We start from the raw sequence: 17,836 nt of genomic DNA, 5'->3' as shown, positions 1-17,836 counted from the left end.
CTTTATGTGGAGCTTGATTCTTGTAGCAAGATCAGCTGAGCCTTTGCATTGCTTTTGCAGTCTTGAGTCAATTCTGCTGGCTGAGTAAAAACCAGAAAGCAGAATGTTAGTGGATCCTCCCCGCTTTTGTATAAGTAATCCTTACTGTAGAATAATATGTAACCGGTTGTATTGGTGCTGATTAGTTTTGGTTCTCTTGACTTTTATAAACGGTTATAAAGGTATATATATTTTTTTTTTAAATAAAGGGAGAAACTGTGTAAAGAATTACTTTCTCTGAAATTTTGACAGCTCAGTCTGCCACCTGGTGGTAATTTGAGTATATGGACTGTAAAACCAACCACAACCCAAAAAGGCATCAGGCTGCTGCTGTCCCCTGCGTGCTTTTGTATCTCCTGTGGCTTAGTTCGGGGCAGCTCTCAGGGGTGCTGCAGGCTAGCGGAGGGGTTCCTATAAATCACAGCGGGGTTGAATTTAGCTGCTGCTTTCAGGTTTCGCTCGACTAGCTGGCATAAATCACAAAGGCAGGTTGTGTCCTTGAAAGACCAAGTTCTTTTCATGAGTGTGTAAAAACTTTAGCTTTTTGGAGATTTTTTTTTTTTTTTTTTTTTTTAGAATATCAAAATTGAAAACTTCTGTAGCTTACATGCCTAAGTTTGTGTGTGTGCGTTGTTTTTGTGAAGTGGTTTTTTTCACCACAGTTTCAAGCATTTGAAATCGACTGGGCTTTACAGCACTCGGCACAAATATTTCTGAAGGACTCTTGCATTCCATTAATTCACTTTTAATTAAGAAGTTGAAACAACTATTTATGCTCGATAATGAGTATGTTTGCTAAGTAAGCAAAGCATGGTTTTTTTCCTGAGATAAATGGAAAACTGAGGTGACCGCATGACAATAACTTGATATTCTGATTTTATTTTTTCTTTTCCAAATTGTTTTCCTACTCTTTAATGCTGCTGACCGACTGGAAGTGTGCAGTGTCTACTGACAGTATATGAAAATACATTCAGCTCTTTTGACTCTGCTGGGGTTTTCTGTACCTTGCACCATTATGGAGAATTTAATTGAAAGCAGTGATGCTGGTTGTTACTTAAATGTCAGTGCTAAACTTTTGGTGCTAGAGGGAGCTCTTTCCTGCTAGACACCCTCTGGAAAGGTACAGCTTAAAGAACGGACTACAGCACACTTCTCAGAAACATGGTCTGATTTAATGCCAGTACACGTAACTGCAATGATAACATTAATAATAAATAATGATAAATGACTATTTGCTTTGATAGGACCCCACTGCCTGCAGCACCGCTCTGTGTGGTTTTTTTTTTGTTTGTTTGTATTTTTTGGTTTTTTTTTCAAATCCAAAGGAACATTGTAGTTATCTCTCTGATGAGATGTCTTCAACTTTGTCTTCCCTGTGTTGCTGCAGCTAGCAGCCATGATGGAAGCACGAGTAAAGATTTGTCTAGGGTTGGATTTTGGGTGTGTGCGGTGGGCGTGTTTTTTTTTTTTTTTTTTTTCTTCCCACTCCCCTGTTTTATATTTCCAGGTGCAGATTTGAGAGGTGAGGAGCAAACCCACCTGCAGTTCCTGGTGGGGCTACCTATGGGGTGTTGTATTTGCAAATATTTGACAAGTATGCTTATATTTTGAAGATGGATTATTATTTTTTTTTTTTTTAAAAGTGTTCACTAAACTTATCTTGTCTCTGGCTTGTGAAACTGGTCAGAATGACACCATTCAGTGATTAAATGCATTCCCCCTGCTTTGAGTCACTTCAGCTGCATTTCTCCGGGAACATAACCTGTGCTCTTTCCTGCTCTGTACATCTGCAAGGTCCATTGCTAGGTTTGTGTCACCTGGCAGTTTTGGAATCCAAATGTCCATGGATCCCTTTTACTGTGCACTTCCACTTTTAGGTCTGTGGATCCCTGTAAGCCAGAATCTTTAATGGTTCTTTATTCATCTGTGAGTCCTTTACTGCACAAAAAGTCTGTGCCACTCGAGAGAAACCTCAGTGCAAGCTGGTGTCAGAGGGTTATTCTCCTGTTCTGTGTCTGCCTGTTGTTAGATAGGCTTGCTGAAAATGAATTACAGTAGCACTTTCTGGCCAGGCTCTGTTCCTTGTAATCCCACTGCTGTGGGCATCTGACCCCCTGTGGTCCACTCCCGGCTTCCCACAGCAGCCGGTGGCCTGTGCAGCAGAGTCCGGCATGTCTGGATGCGCGGCAGCGGTGCCACGGGGACTTTCGGGCTTGTCTCTTACCCTGCCGCTGGCACAGGGCTCCGGGGAGCCTTTGGTCGCCCCCAGCCTGCCCGGCAAGTGAGCAGGTCACTGACTGCGGCAGACATGTGCTTTTATGTGCTTTTATTAGTATTAAAAAAAAAAAAAGGCAACTAGGCAAGCAACTACTGTGTGTTCTTTTCAAAGTCTTCTGTGTAAGGTCCCTCCATCCAAGCCATGCATAATTCCGTGTGTCCTTGATCTGTCCTCTGCTCCTCACAGGGGGACCAGAGCCTCTAGAGGGCCAGGGAGCGGAAGGACCAGAACAGAGATGAAATTGTAGCATTTGGGCTTGTGCATTTCTTTCACTTCTTAAAACTAAATATTTGCTTTTTATCACTGTGAGAAAAAGACCTTCTTTTAGATACTGAGTGAAAGACATCTATGTAGTCTTAACCATTGAGTGTAACTCCTGGTACCTTTTGTGATCTGTAGCATGGTTTAAACAAGTACAGTAATATTTCTACACTTAATGCATTTAACTAGATTTTATTTTTATTTTTCTTACTTGAATTTAAGTTCTCTGTGCGACTTCAGTCCTAATGTCTTTGCCCAAATACCATGTCTAGCATTTTTTCATTGTGTCTACAAACTGAATTATTTCTGTACTCTACGGTCAATTTTAAACAAACAAATACTTCCAAGTGACGAGATCTTTCATAAATTTATAGCTTTGATATATTCCATTACTTAAAAACTTCTTCCTACAGTAACTTATGAGAGTGTTTGGCATTGGTATTAGTTTATTCTCAACTTTGTCAGCCTCAGCTAGTGGTGGAGAGCCCCTGCTCTGATTTTCTGTGAGTTGCAGGTAATACACTGTCTCTTAACTAGCCCATTTAAAAAATGGGTAATGAAACAGCATCAAACCCATGAGCCAAAGTGAAATCATCCTAGAGTTTGTGGGTTGAACCGAAGTTTTCTCTTAAGCGCGGTAGTTATTTTTAACTGTAGTGTTAGCAAAGCCTCTAGAACAATGTTGGTGTTTCCGTAGTTGCATCTTAGGAAGTTTTAGTCTTGGATGTTGTTTTGTGAGCTGGATATTGGAGGTCCACAATAGTTTAATGTAACACTTTGCCATGTAACTAGGATTGTATTTATGATTTTTTTTTAATTATGTCATCACAATAATTTTCTGTTCATTCAACTTGTTTATCATTTAAGCTTGTAGTTTACCTCCCACTTGAAGAGGACACAATTCTATAAATATTTATGTACAGTGGGGTATTTTGTTAGACTGTTTTGTACTTTTTTCTTTTCCTCTGAACACAAAAAGGCCAATTTTCCAGGAGCTTGCTTTATGGAATAAATCAAGGTTTTGGGATGCATTGGCATTGGGAAGCAGGACAGTGGTAGTTGCTCACTGGAATTCTGGACCAGGCTTGCTTCCTGGGCATGAGTAATGACAGCAAAAGCAGAAAGGCTTCTGTCTTTGTATTTTCCGATGCGGACATACCATCATTCTTCCCCATGTCAGGTTCCAATGTATAATCAAAGATATTCCTGCAACTTGCCTTTAACCTCTTTGTAAATGTGTTATTTCAAATATTCTTGCTGCCCCTACTAGGATAGCTCTGGATGCTTTGCAAAAGCAGTATTTAACAGCTTGTACCAAATTGAGAATCCTAATAATGTTTTCCTTATATTTGTAGGATTTGGAGATTGTGTATTCCTATTTACATGGAATGGAAGCCTTGTCTAATCTGAGAGAGCATCAGCTAAGGTATGATACTTTATGATTAAAACCAGATCTATGTTAATGCACTAACAAAGCAAAGGAACAGTCGGTTTGGTAACTATACGCTACTCTTGTGTACCCTACCTCAAAATGAAAAACTGGCTATCACTGCATCCATCTCTTTCCTTCTTTATTGTCCTAACACTTGCTCCTTGGATATGTGCATAAGTGTATCCCTACTTGTTCCTTCTGTTTCCTATTATGGATGTGTTTGTTTTCTTTTCAAACTTTCAGACTGGAAGCAAGTGCTTTATATACAGAGTACAAGTTCCAGTCCTGAAAGAAAGTCCATATATAGTCCAAATAATTTATGTAATATAATAATGATGAGAGTAGAGTCTGTTATTCAGCTTCTGTTTCAGTTTGCGCTTGCTTTTCTGTGGTTTTAGAAAATTATGTACTACAAATGCAAATGATACTTAGTAAAAAATTACTAATAAATGTCATTCACATTTTTTTATTAAAATGCTTCATTAAGCAACTAAACTCAAGTAAAATCTTACAAATGATCTTCCCATTTTTTGTAAAGGCTTGTGTGCGTTTGATTTTTAAGTAATTATTCCAGTTGTCCTCACGTAAACATCTTGCAGCAGAGGTTTCTAAGGGTATTTGGACATGAGTGTGAGGCTGGCAGATTCAGGAGGAGGCCAGCCCATCTCCTGTAGGCTTTATGGGGAGAGAGGGTGAATTACTGTTATTTTGCATCCTGGGGTTTGCCAACATTTGCCACATCTGAAGATACCGAAGCAACTTTGACTTGGTTAATGCTGGTTTAGATTCTAATTTCTGGCCTCTTGCTTTGTCATTCTGTCAGAGTCCACGTTCCCAAGCCAATATTCTGTAGTTTGGAGAAAATAAAAGGCGGGGTTTTCTTTCTCCCAAAGGGCCCCAGACACATTTTACAATGTGAATGTTGACTTCAAAGTAGCCTCTGTAATAATTCTGCTTTGGAAGGAGGCCACGATCGCATTCACTTAAAGTATTTTGTGTTACTCTATTACAGGCAAGACTTTTAGCACATCGAGTTTTGCATAGCAGGACTTGAACTGATGTTAACTTGTTTACAGAGATCAAAGTGTGCACATATGGTTGCGTGGTATGCTGATTTGTGCTTTTTGGCTTCCCGTGCAGAATGAGGCTCTTGCTGAGGAATGTGTGGAACTTGGGCTCGCTCTCCCGGCACACTGAATTCCTAGAAGAGAGCTTCTGTTTACAGTACCATACATGGAAAAGGCCGGGCTCCCCGCAGATGTGGGACAGAAAGCTTTTATAGTCTCCTTTAGGATACAACATTTCTTGTGGCGGTGGGATGCCACAAAAACCTCTGGGATGCATTAAATATAGCCTCTAGTAGTGAATAACTTACCTTATGGCCTGCTGATGATGTCATCTTGAATTTATTATGCTTATTTAGGAAGCAGACAAAGATCACGTTTGAGTGCAAATTAAATGCTAGTATTGACCAGAACTAATTCAATTTTTTAAATATTTGTGGAAGCAATCTAGCTTATACTACTTGGTCACTGTAATTTCGAACTGTCCCAGTTGAACCCAAGAATTGAAACACTTGGCTACCTTCTGTAAGAGGCATTTTCTCCCATTACTGTCCTAATAATGGGACCAAACCACTAAAACTCAGACAGTGCCAGTGGTGAACTTGTGTGACTTTATCAAGAATGTACTTCCTTTGCTCCCAGTTCAGAGGGGAACAAAAGTTGCTTGTTAAAATGATTCTGTTTCCTGTAACTCCTGCTCTTAGATGGTCCGTTGCCCAGCGTCGTTTCAGGCCAGGAAGGCACAGGCTATCTATCCTTGAGCAGTATTTTAATTTGTAAATCTGACTGCTAGCAATGACTTTTCCTTTGGTGTCTTTTCACCAGTAACCTCCTGCCCGCTCTCCCCTTCCCTCTCAAAACAGAGGATCAGAGAGAAAGACAGGAGCCAGGAGGTAGAAGCAGACAGTAGCTTTTGGTGTCTGCAAAGGATTTTGGCAAGACCTGATTTTATGGTGAGGAACAGTGGCTGAAAAAGAGAAAGTTTTGTCATTCAAAATTTTTTTGCTGTGCCAGGAAGCAAGAATATTTTTAATTAGCTGAGCCAGACTCTTCTCAGTAGTGCCCAGTGACAGGACAAGGGGCAATGGGCACAAACTGAAGCATAAGAGGTTTCAGTTGAATATGAGGAAGAACTTGTTTACTTTGAGGGTGACAGCACTGGAACAGGCTGACCGGGGGGGTTGTGGAGTCTCCTCCTCTGGAGATATTCAAAGCCCGCCTGGATGAAGTCCTGTGCAATGTGTTCTGGGTGACCCTGCTTTAGCAGGGGGCTTGGACTAGATGATCTCCTGAGGTCCCTTCCAACCGTTGCCATTCTGTGATATACAATACATAATACTAATTATATATGCTGCAGAAATTGTCTGTAAGAAAAGTTCTCAAAGGTGGTCCAAAGAGTAGATCTAAAATACCAGGGGGAAAGGCTGTGGTAGTAAAACCTTTTTTTTTTTCTTTTTTAGCAAACAGAATTAAGTTTTTTATTTTCTGTTCACAATTTATAAATTATCAAGACACCACTATAAGCCTGACACATCTGGACAGAAAAAGCAGTATTTCTTAGTGAGTTGAACTAATAAGTAAAAGCTTGAAAGAGATGAGTGCTAAGGTAACTTTTGTAGCAGCCTGTTGGCTATTGCAATGGTCTAGGAAACGATGGGAAATGGCAGTAAGAAGCCTTTTAAATGTCACATCAAAGCCAGATCAACTCTTTCAGGCTTCAGATCAACTTTTCTTGAGACTTGGTGCCAGAGGAGGAATTCTTGAGCACTTTTGTCTGCTTAGGATACCATTACAGGCAGCCGGTCATTGGTGCTCTGAGGTTCTGATGATTGATCCTGTGAGGAATGACAATTTCTTTCCCAAATTTAGATATAATTCCCCATTTGAATGTTCACATGAGCCTCTTGGGCAAATTTTGGACTGTCAAATAGCCTTCGTGTCGTGTTTGCAGTCTGCTTCAGAGCCATAGAAAGTCTAAGGGAGGTGATGGGGTTTGTTTCCTCCCCCCCCCCCCCAGTAATTTACAGGGTCTGTTTCCTTAAAACAATAGACAGAAATGGCACATTATTTTTTTTACGCCAACTTAACATTGCATTTCTTAATATGTAGTAAGTTCTATTATAGTTGCTCTCTATTATACCACATTTGTCAGGCAGAGAGTGAATGCAAAAGTTCTTTAATCCTCCCCTCTAGACAGAGGATTTTCCTGCAGGAAATTTTCTCCACTTTGAGCCCTCTGGGATTTCAGCATTAAAATATCATGGTAATTTTTAAGTTGTTGAATTTTAGCAAAATGAGAAGCATTGATTTACCCTGCAACATAATTTCTTGTTTTATATATTGGGCCTGACTTGAAAAAGGGAGCACTTTTAATATTGTGGTATCTCTGATTAGTGTTACATATCATAAATTTCCATTCATTTCTAAAATTTTGCATTGTTTCCTTATAAAGCAACTTACTTTTATCAGATCACTTTATAAAATGAGATCAGTATCATTTTAACAGTTTCATAGATTTTTTTTTTTTTTTATGGGAGCAATTACATGTAGTGTCCTAAATCAAATCTGATCTTGGATGAATTAATAACTTTGATCCTTAGATTTAACAGTTTATTCTCTTAAATTAAAAACCAGATAGCTTTAAATTGACGGTTAGTTTCTGCGAGTGCTGGAGGCAAACGTGGAAATGCTGACTAACTTTAGGAAGTGAAGTTTTTGTGACACTGATAGGAATTGTAATTAAAAATGACTTCTTCTCTTTCAGACTGATGTGTGAAACTGTTAGATATGAAAGGCATGAAGCAAATGAAGTTCTGTACTAGTAAGTATTTCTGCTTCCTTTTGTATGATGTTCAAAGAATGAATTAATTTTAAAGGGTGTTAAGGACCGTGTTTAATGCCAGCTCCCTCACCCAGCGCACAGTCTGTAAACATAAACGAGCCGCTTGATTTTCATCGTCAAACAGTGGAGAAATTTGCTGGTGCCAGGGAGGGAGCTACCAGTGACTCTTGCTCGGGGGTGTGTGTTGTATTAATTTTTGTAACCAGTGAGATTATATAGAATTAGGGGATGTGGGATGTCTTCTCATTAGAGTAAGTTGTCATTTAGTCTTACTTCAATTTTGTCCAAGTAGTAGTGACCAGCTTTCCATGCCAGAGGTGCCAAATCGACATATCTAACACTGCTTATAATTAGCAGGGATGTGATCTAATGTCAGCTCAGATTTTACAGTAGAGATCTGAGGATTGCAAATGCTTTGTTTATGCAAGCAACTCACGGAAACAGAAGGTTTATCAGATTTTCACTTAGTGTCCCTAAACCAGACTCTAAATGAAGATTTTTCTGGGTTGTCTGGTAAGATTTGAACATTTAAGCATACAAAGAATGCACCCGTATGCCTTCTTTTATATATGTGTAATTTTTCCTTTAGTGACCATCAGGAAGGAGATGTAATTGAACAAACTTTAATGCTAAGCCTTGACTATGCAGCAAAGTGAAATTAATGTCTAATGAAACCCAGTAATCAGTTACATATGGGAAATGCACAAGGTCAAAATCTATAGGTGGATAGATAATTTTAATTAGACCAATATAATCTTTGCTCATTTTACAGCCTAATTTGCTAGTGACCATTGTGCTGGTGATTTGTCCTTTTCTAGGCAGTTGGTTTGTGTCTATTATGTGTACTAGAGTTTTTGGTTAGACCTAGTATCTTGGCTCATTGGTGGTTTAAATTTCAATTATATGCTGAATGAATCAAAGCTGCTAGTTATGCATAATACTCAAAGCAGGCAAAAGTTACCAGGAAATATGTACTTGAGAAAATACAATTCACAAACAAAATTGTGAACTCTAGGTTAACTTGAAGTGCTTTTTGCAATTGTTTTGCACCGATTTCCTTTGTCACTCCTTTCATGTGACTTCATCTTCACTTTGGTTGTTTGCCTGTCATTCCTATTTACGCACTTCTTGACATTATTTTCCCCATGATTTATTCAGTAGATTTAACGGGCAGTTTGGCAGTTTCTGGATATAGATGCTAATGCAAAATGTGCTTGCTTTAGCATTTCACATCTCTGATTTAATGTTAAATGGGCTAAACCTGAAAGTTAACACTGAATATTTTGGTTTTATTTAAAAAAAATTAAAAATTCAATATTTTGAAGCCAGAAATATATGTTCTGTTACTTGGAGATGTAGCTTTCCATTTTATTTTAATGAACAACGTGAGATCTACTTGGTAAGAAAATCCCATGGAACCTGCAGTCTAATTTCAGTATTCTATTTTTAGGATAATGAACTTGGAGGAATCCTTTTTTTTGTTTCACAAATCCAGCATATATATTCAAGATAAATTCTTCTAAAAACCCCCAGAACTTCCATTTTACAGTGTGCACATTTGGAAAAATGTTTTGAGTACTACAGGAGATAAGCAATGTGATACCTGGTTAGAATTGATCCACTGACTTATGAGCTGTAGGAAATGAGCTTGGAGCGTACAACCTGGTCACTTTTTACTGAACGTGCCAGATTTTATCACTTGGAGCTTATTTTGGTCATTAAGGCTAAGGTATTAAAAAAGCATTAAATCTGAACTGTAAGTTACACCTTTTTTTTTTTTTTTTCTCCCAGTGATGGTATGGCTTGCATTGAAATCTGAAATTGGGTGCTAATCTTCTTGGTTCATTAGAAAAATCTATTAAAATAGCTGCAACTGTTGGAGCTGTTAATTGACCTGTGTGTGTGACCTCCTGGGGCACAACTTAATGTCTCAGTGTGGATAAGCTAAATCTTTATCCCTAAATGCTAACATGAAAACGAATACAGTTGCTATGTTCATTTGATCAAAACTTTTTCATTGTGAAAATTTTTTTCATAGCTGTGCTGTCAGCTATACTTACAAAAAGGTAAATTTCTATTGCATGTATCTAATGCTGAATTCAGTACAAACACAGCAATTTTTTTTATCCTCCATTTTTCAAAAAAGGTTGTTAATTTTCATACCATCTTGATAGATTTCTTTTTTTAATGGCCGAAGGGATAAAATGGAGCAGGTTGTTTAAAATTGGCTCATCTCATCTGCATTTACTTTACTATCAGCGGGTGTACATGGTAGTGACAAATTCTCAAACCCTACGGCCAATCTCCCTGTTTAAATGGAAACTGGGTTATTAAAAGTGGCAGTTCAGCTAGAGTTGTTCTTCATTTGACAGTCATCCTACTATTTTCATTTGATGGGAAGTTAATGATAAAAGGGCTTAAAACCTGCAAGGTAAAATTTCAGAGTTGAGGTTTCCTTTACACATATACCTGATCTTTTTTTTTTTTTTTTTTTTTTTTTTTTTTCCTCCCCTGCCACCTTTATTGAAATCTACTTAAAGATCCCATTTGAAAAAATGTGTAGTTTGGTCACTTGATACATATTTTATCTGTAGTTCGAAGGTTAAAAAAAAAAAAGCTCTTTTTTCATATGTGCATCACAGTCATTCTTGATGTTTCCAACAGTAAGTTTCTAATTAGCATTTTCTTTGGAAACCAAAGTTTTAGCAGATTTGTAGGGGGTGTGTATACATCTTGACAGTTGAACAAAATTTTTCAGATCAAAATTTAAATGTTTGCTATGATGGCAGAGAGGAATCTTTGGCAATAAATGTTTTGCTTAGAAGCAAATGAACATGCCTCTAATGGAAAAAAAAAAAGCAACTTTTTTCCCCCCTCATCAGTCATACTGGGGCTGTATGTGGTTTTCAGCCACGCTGTTTGATATTTCTGTATGTATGCACCAGTGGTGTTTGGCTTACTCTTTCTGGAAGGAAGTCTTATATTGAGCTTCCCTTATTTTCTTCTCAGATTGGCAGAAAATATTTTAAGTTTTGATGACCTGCTGTCCGAAGTCACTTGATATAATAAAACCTCTTGTTTCTAAATTGCCGCGCTGTAGGATAACGTGGTTTTGTGATCACATTCTCTTTTGTTTCTGTGCAACTGAACCTGGAACTAACTTAGATGTGCTTATAATAGTTTTAAAAAATTACAAAGAAAAACCCAACCTGTGTTATTGTAAAGTGTGTTTTAGTTTTTAGAGAACCTTTCACTCAAAGCCTGATAGGATATATGCTCCCACCTCCCTCGTGACCCTTCTGAGAAGATTGCAAGGTGTATATTTTGGATTTAAGCCCTAACCAGTAACAAGTTTCTCAGTCTGTAGCAATTCATTGGTATGTTAGTGGGTTTGGTTGCGTTGATTCTTAGAAAAAGAGAAGTGTTTAAAGAAGAGGAGTTTTATCTTGGACATCTTGAGCTGAATTTTAGTGTTAACATCTACGGTTAGAAAAAGCTCTTGTCTAATGTCAACATGTTTGTGTGCTTTCACGTCATTCAGTTGTGCAGCCTTCTGTGCTTTAATGAAATTCAGTGGTTTTAGAGGACTGTGTTGTGAAACAAAAGAAACATATAAACTGGAGATGGGAGAGAAAAAATGTTACGTGTAAAACTGAGTTATTACTACAGAGAATGTCCACAGCTGAAATGAGAAATAGCAATCTTAGATTCTAAATTACTGACTGTAGTAGGCAGGGCATGTAATAAATAGCTGCATTTATACAATTATGTTTTGTCTTGCTTTTTTCCTCATTCCCCACTTGTCAAACAATCTGAGATGAAAAACATCTGCTTGTGTTAAGGCTGAAGCACTTATATTGGAAGGGGGGGGCAGGGGAAGGGAAAAGGGGATGAGAAGCAGAGAAGGCTACAAAAAGGATAAAGATACATAATTTCAACTGGTCTTTTTGGACGTTTCTGTGTTTAGAAGCAAATTCTCAGATCCACTAGCTGTAATATCACCATCCAGCCTTAGCCAAGTTTGCTGAGTTACATCACTGTGACAAATCACAAGATCCAAAATACTTGTTTTGGGCTGGCCACGCGGCCTTCTCCAGAGCTGGCTTGGCCCAGCTGTTGAAGCCTGAAACCAACACCATCTGGAAGGGAAATATAGGAGCATGACTTTTGGGTTGCTGTGAAAACACTTACGTTTTTCTTAGATGAAAATGTTAGCGTCTTTCATGAGGTAGAGCAGAATGTTTGAGAAACGCTGGAAGGCGTTGGCTTTGCGCGGCTTTGGGATAGGTTGTGTTAGAGGGCCCCCTGAGGGCACTGGGGAGACGGGCTCGGGGCGGCGACTGGCAGGGAACTTGCAGGTGCTTTTCCCAGGGAAGAGACGTGCTGTCATCTGCCCAGGTATAGTGCATTACGCAAAAAGTCAAGCAGGGATTTTGGATGTAGCTATAAAGTGTCTGGGTGTGTCTTAGCTAGATGGCTTAGCTGTGGTTTTGCTTGCAGCTCTAGTTTTAATTGCAGCTGTGGGTCTATGTAGTTAATATACAGCAGTTCTGCACGAGGAGAGGTGAGCAATAGACCTATGAGTAGTTTTTAAGAGTGGGAATCTGAGAGTCAAACTTTTAAGTCCTACAATAAAAGTGACATCTAGCAAATTCATGGTTCTTTCATAGCAGCGTATTGCCCTGAAGACCCTCAGGAGGATAGAGAGCAGCAGTGTGTACAAAACAAAAGTGATGCCAAAGTTGCCGTCCGTTCCTGCATAGCCTGACTTCATTGTGCGATCAAGTGTGACAAAAATGAGCTAAGAGCTGCTTCTTTAGCTATCTGCATGATTTTTAAATGGAACAGCTCTGCAGAGACAACCTCGCTGAAATTTGTCTTCTGACGCATACGTTTGTATTATGAAGGAGGGCTTTTATGTTCTGTATATGTTCAAGAAGTTTTATGACAGTGGTATCATAAAACCTAGTTGTTCTGTATAGATAAGTTGTATGTGTTATGTTTGTATCTTACAGATAAAAAAACTGAAAACCTAAAACATTACAGAAAGGAATTGCTAGAGAATGTATGAGGATCAAGCTGATGTTTCCACTAGTGATATTCTGAGTTATCAGTAAAATTATTCTCATGTGTTCTTTAGTACTTTTAACCAGAATTTCTGATTTTTGGACAGGATGTACCTGTTCATAGAGGCTTGGGCCACATTTCTGCATTTCCTGTCTCGTACTGCATGTTCTTGACTTCAGAGAGCCCCTATTAAAGATTTCTTCCTTGGTTTTATAGAAATATGATACACTTTGAAAATTACTTAAAATGCTCTGAATCGACCATAAACTCAGAATATATCTGTTTGAAGCATCTCTCTGGGACGCATCCTAATTTTCAGGTAGACCTCTGCAAGCAATATGTATTTATTCTGCTTGTGCATCCATAGGTTTCCGTGGAAGTCATGCAGCAGTATATTTAATAATGCAAAGAACTGCTGCAGCAGGGCTGATCTCTTCTGGTTTTGTTTTTGTTTTTGGATTTTGTTTTTTCCTTAAAGTATTCCTAAAGGTGTATTGCACCTTCTGATAGTTGGGTGGTTGCCAAAGTAGCGTTGGGATACTGCCAATTCTGCACTGCAGTAAACTGGGAACCTGAATTTATATGTTGTGTTGTGGATAGATTTTCTGTGGGGAATTTCTTAGGCAGTACCTATCATTAAAACAAATACATTCAAGGACTTGGCAGTTGGCTCTGTCTGAGCAGAGGCTGAATCAAGGCTTCTTAATGGTGTCAGTGATCAATGCTACAGTCTGTTGGCTATGCATAGCCAGTTCCAAATTTCTGTGTTATTGTTTGACCTGATTTTGAGACTACTTTGAATGAAGACTAAGGTTTTTGAAGATATTTTAATTTGCACCTTCCTTACTGTGAATGTTTCACTAAAGGCTATATCACGTTTTTGTTGTTGTAATTTTGAGAATAAAAACTTTGATTGTGGAGAAATATTAGGAGAGTATAAGACTTAATAGCAGAATCGTCTGTCTTGATTGACCTCAGAATATTTTGGATGCAAGATTTTTTATTTTACTACTTCTGTCATTGCTTTCCTGATGATTTAGGCATTTCTCTTCTGATACCAAGGGCTAATTCACTGCACAAGTTTAATACCAAGACTTCAATGACATTAGGTCAATTAGCTTGCATATGTATATTTGCATGATGTATCTATTGATTGCCTGCTTAATCAGCTGTCTTAGACTGACACTCTGCAGCAATCTCTGATTTAACTGAATTTTCTGGTTTATTTTACTTATCTTGTGTCCATTAATAAAAGATAACCAAGGACATCCATTGAAATATTCACTTTAAGATGACTTTTTAGTGAAAATTAGGAGTTCTGAAATCTGAATTATCACTGTTATTAGTGGGTATGTTTAAGACTGGATATATATATAAGATTTTTTTTCTTACGTTTAGAGTAAAGATTAGAAGTAAGAATAAACATAACTTTAATGTGTTAGTCGGAAGAAAAGTATTTGGAAATTTTCTGTGGGTGATGCATTAAGTACCCAACCTGTTTTACTTCTGTGGTTGGGGATATACCTCTTAATGTCATCAAGAGCGTTTAGAATGCTCTGGCAGCTGTCAGGTAACTGCTTAACTAGCTTATTAAGGAAGGTTATAGACAGTGCTGACAATGTGAGTAAATGGTTTTCTGATTATTCTGAGAGTTATAACAACACAGTGCTAGCGGGCAGGATCTTCAGGCAAAGAGATGTCTACCTGAGAGCATCGTTGCACTTGAAGACGTGTTTGACATCCCAAGGCACTTCAGGGCTAATGTCCAATTGTGGCAACGGTTATTCAATTAAACAATGAACTACCTATGGCTTTCAGCATACAGAGGCTAACCAAAATGAGCAAAGAGGAACAGACAGATTAATCTGTGGAAACAATATCCTATGGAGCATAAGCTCGCAGAGCAATGTTCTTCCTAATTTCTTCTTGTGTAGTGCTTAAATGCCTGAAAGAGGTCCCAGTTCTGACCTGTCAAACTTTCATTGTTTCTGTTCCTCTCAAGGGGAGATCTGGGAGCATGAACAATGTCTGTTCTGAATTACTCTGTCTTTGCTTTCTGAAATTCATTCAACTTTCAACAACATGGAGTATGATTTCATGAAAATGTAATCTGCTAGGTACATCTCGGTTTGTAATAGAACTTCTTTTATCAAAACACTTACAAATGTTATAGCTTGTAGGCATGGTACTATATCCAGTTTAAATGTAAGACTTGAATGAATCCTCTAGTTGTTGGAATTTTAAAGATTTCTGGAGAGAATAATTCTAAGTAGCTGTTTCACAACCAAGAAATTGTTCTTGCCAATTTCATGACCTTTTTATGAAATAGCTTGGAAAATGCCTCTGAATTGGAAAGTAATTCTGGATTCTGATGTTTGATTTATGTTAGGCAGCATCTGGTATTGCTGAACTATTCAGTCCTGTGTTGGAGGGAGAATGACTCCTATCGTTTCATGATAGACACATCTCCTGTAAAAGGAATATTAAGCAGTGATTGTATGGAAGCCATTAACATGGCTCCATGGCCCCATGGATGGGGCTCTGAGCAACCTAATCTTAGCAGTGTCCCCGCTCACTGCAGGGGGGTTGGACTAGATGACCTCTAGGGGTCCCTTCCAACGCAAAACATTCTATGATTCTGTGATTCTATAACATGTTTGTTTCCATTGAGACCTGCCTACTGCTTAGCTTCTTTCAAGTGCTGTCTTAAAGGAGTTTGCTGAGAAACCAATGACCAGAACGTGGTCAGAGCAGCACAAACTTCTGTTTAACAGCTGCTTTCAAGTTCAGGTGCTGAATTTTGCACTGAAGTGATGTCTTATTTGACAGAATTAAAGCATGTTTGACAGCAGTCATCACAAAGACCTGCAAATTCTTGCCACTGTACAGATAACATTCGTTATCTCGGTTGAACCAAATGCATGCGAGTAAGCATGTGCTGAATATGATTCATTATTCCAGAGTTTTTAGTAGTGCTACATCTCGTCTTAATGGAGAATGTGAATTAAATGGATTGTTCTTGTTAAAATGTAGCTGTTTCTAAAGAAGTTTTAGAGGAAAGTGATGCATTGGGACCAGTTCGGATAGAGGAAGACACTCAAGATGGTGTAGATATTTGAGATTTATTGGGTCTTTCAGGAGGCTGACTTAAATCTTTTTTGTAGCTGAATATTTTGGAAGTTTTTTTAACGTCTTATGTGATCAGGAAAGCTGAAAGCTAAAAGTGGAACACCTGTGCTACTGTAGACAGATGCCTAAGAGAATTAGTACGTGTGGGGGACATGTATTGACACAAGTTATTTTTTGTACGTAATTTCTTTCTATAGTTACAAACCTGTTATACAAGTGCTGCAGATTGCTTTAAATCAAAATCATTATAATTAGAAAATAAAACTTCAGTTTTAAGTAATGTATGTGTAGCTAGTTGGGGATCTTGGAATAAGAAGCTGTCCCTTCCAGTGGAAAAAATATCACACAGCATGAAGTTTGCTACAAGTGCTGAAGACTTTGAGAGAGCCTGCAAACTTCTTGGATCTTGGCAGTCTGGAGATTTATAAATGCATCCTGATTTTTGAACTTTGAGTACCTCTGAGGTCTCAAAGAACAGTCACGCGGTGGAAAGTCTGAAAAAACCGTGTAACCTTATCAGCGGTGACAGCCTGATGATGTCATCATATGCTATGGCATAATTATGTAACTGAAGTTTCCAAACAGAACAGTTAGAGAGACAGCTATGAAGTACTTTGTAAAGTTCTGTCTTCAGGTTTTTGTGCCATTTTCAAAGCAGAGAGGTGTCTGGCTGCAGGTTGTAGTTGTGTAAAAGCACTACATCAAGGAAGCCGGGGAGGGAAGTGCAATGGGAAGGCATTGCAACCCAGTTTCTGGATTTCCGTTTCTGGAAAAAGCTCCTGAATTCCTGTATGTCAAACTCTCTTGCTATTCTGGGAAATTAACTATATCTTCCCCAGGAAAGCCCCTGCTCTCAAAAGTGCTATAATACAAGAGTCGAGATTTAAAGTAACTTTATTTAAATTTTTTACAACTAAGCGCAGATTACAAATGAAGTCTGCGTGTTGCCTTTCAGTTTTGCACCACTTTGAAGTTGCTGCTAGAACTTGAGTATTCTGAGAAGTTTATCAGTAAGTAGCTCTACCATAGTAGTTGTAAGAGAAGAATGTTAAATCTTGGTACCCAAGTCCTTTTGTTGTCATCACAGATTATAAATCCTATCTTCTGCTAATGATCTCTTGCTTTTCTGCTTCTTACTCTTAAGATTTTGGGTCTTTCCTCTGTGTGGCAGCCAAATGCTTTGAGTGCATGTAGATGTATGGGCATTAGTCTAATCCTGGTGCGCTAACATAAGCAGTTGTAGTGCAGCCGGTGTCCTGAATCTGGCCACAGTCCTGTTGGTTCTGTAAAGGATGGATGGAAGTTTGCGTCACCAAGGTTTCACTGGGGCTTTTGTGGGCTTGAATACAGCTAGGACAGAATGACTACATGTATTGGTTTTGTTCTTCTGACTGCACCTTAATGTGTGACTTCTGAGTTGACTTAGTTCTGTTTCTCTCCAGGATAAATTGCCTGTCTAATCTTACTTTCTTGGTAATAAATCTTGTTTTCTGTAACCTGGGGAAGTGGATAGCTGTGCTGCATTTGGTAGGCAATATGACTTTAACAGTCCTGAGTTTCATCCAGATGAATATCCAGAACAGTAGACGAGCTAGAAAAAAACCCGAACAAAACCCAAACAATCCGAAGAACCCCCCACTAGTCTTACGTATTTGAAGCAATGTACGCTACTTAGTAAAGTAATTTCTTGCCTGCAAAGAAGATCTGTGAATGTCTGCTTGGAA

At 38.5% G+C, this 17,836-nt stretch overlaps 1 protein-coding gene across 2 annotated transcripts in view; it reads left to right on the top strand.

Annotated features, from left to right (window-relative positions):
- The first annotated feature begins 3,937 nt into the window (after positions 1-3,937).
- Positions 3,938-17,836, top strand: part of RAPGEF2 (Rap guanine nucleotide exchange factor 2) — a 127,181-nt gene continuing 113,282 nt past the window's right edge. For both annotated transcript variants that reach the window (XM_035892043.1, XM_035892042.1), the window contains exons 1-2: positions 3,938-4,004; positions 7,839-7,895. In XM_035892043.1, coding sequence (XP_035747936.1) covers positions 3,967-4,004; positions 7,839-7,895 — 95 coding nt within the window. In that variant the 5' untranslated portion in view covers positions 3,938-3,966. The remainder of the gene's footprint in view (positions 4,005-7,838; positions 7,896-17,836) is intronic.

The sequence above is a fragment of the Egretta garzetta genome, unplaced genomic scaffold (assembly GCF_000687185.1).
Source record: "Egretta garzetta isolate BGI_Z169 unplaced genomic scaffold, ASM68718v1 scaffold114, whole genome shotgun sequence".
Taxonomy (NCBI): Eukaryota; Metazoa; Chordata; class Aves; order Pelecaniformes; family Ardeidae; genus Egretta; species Egretta garzetta.
Note: the sequence above shows the minus strand (reverse complement) of the source record. Positions and strands in the feature narration are given on the sequence as shown.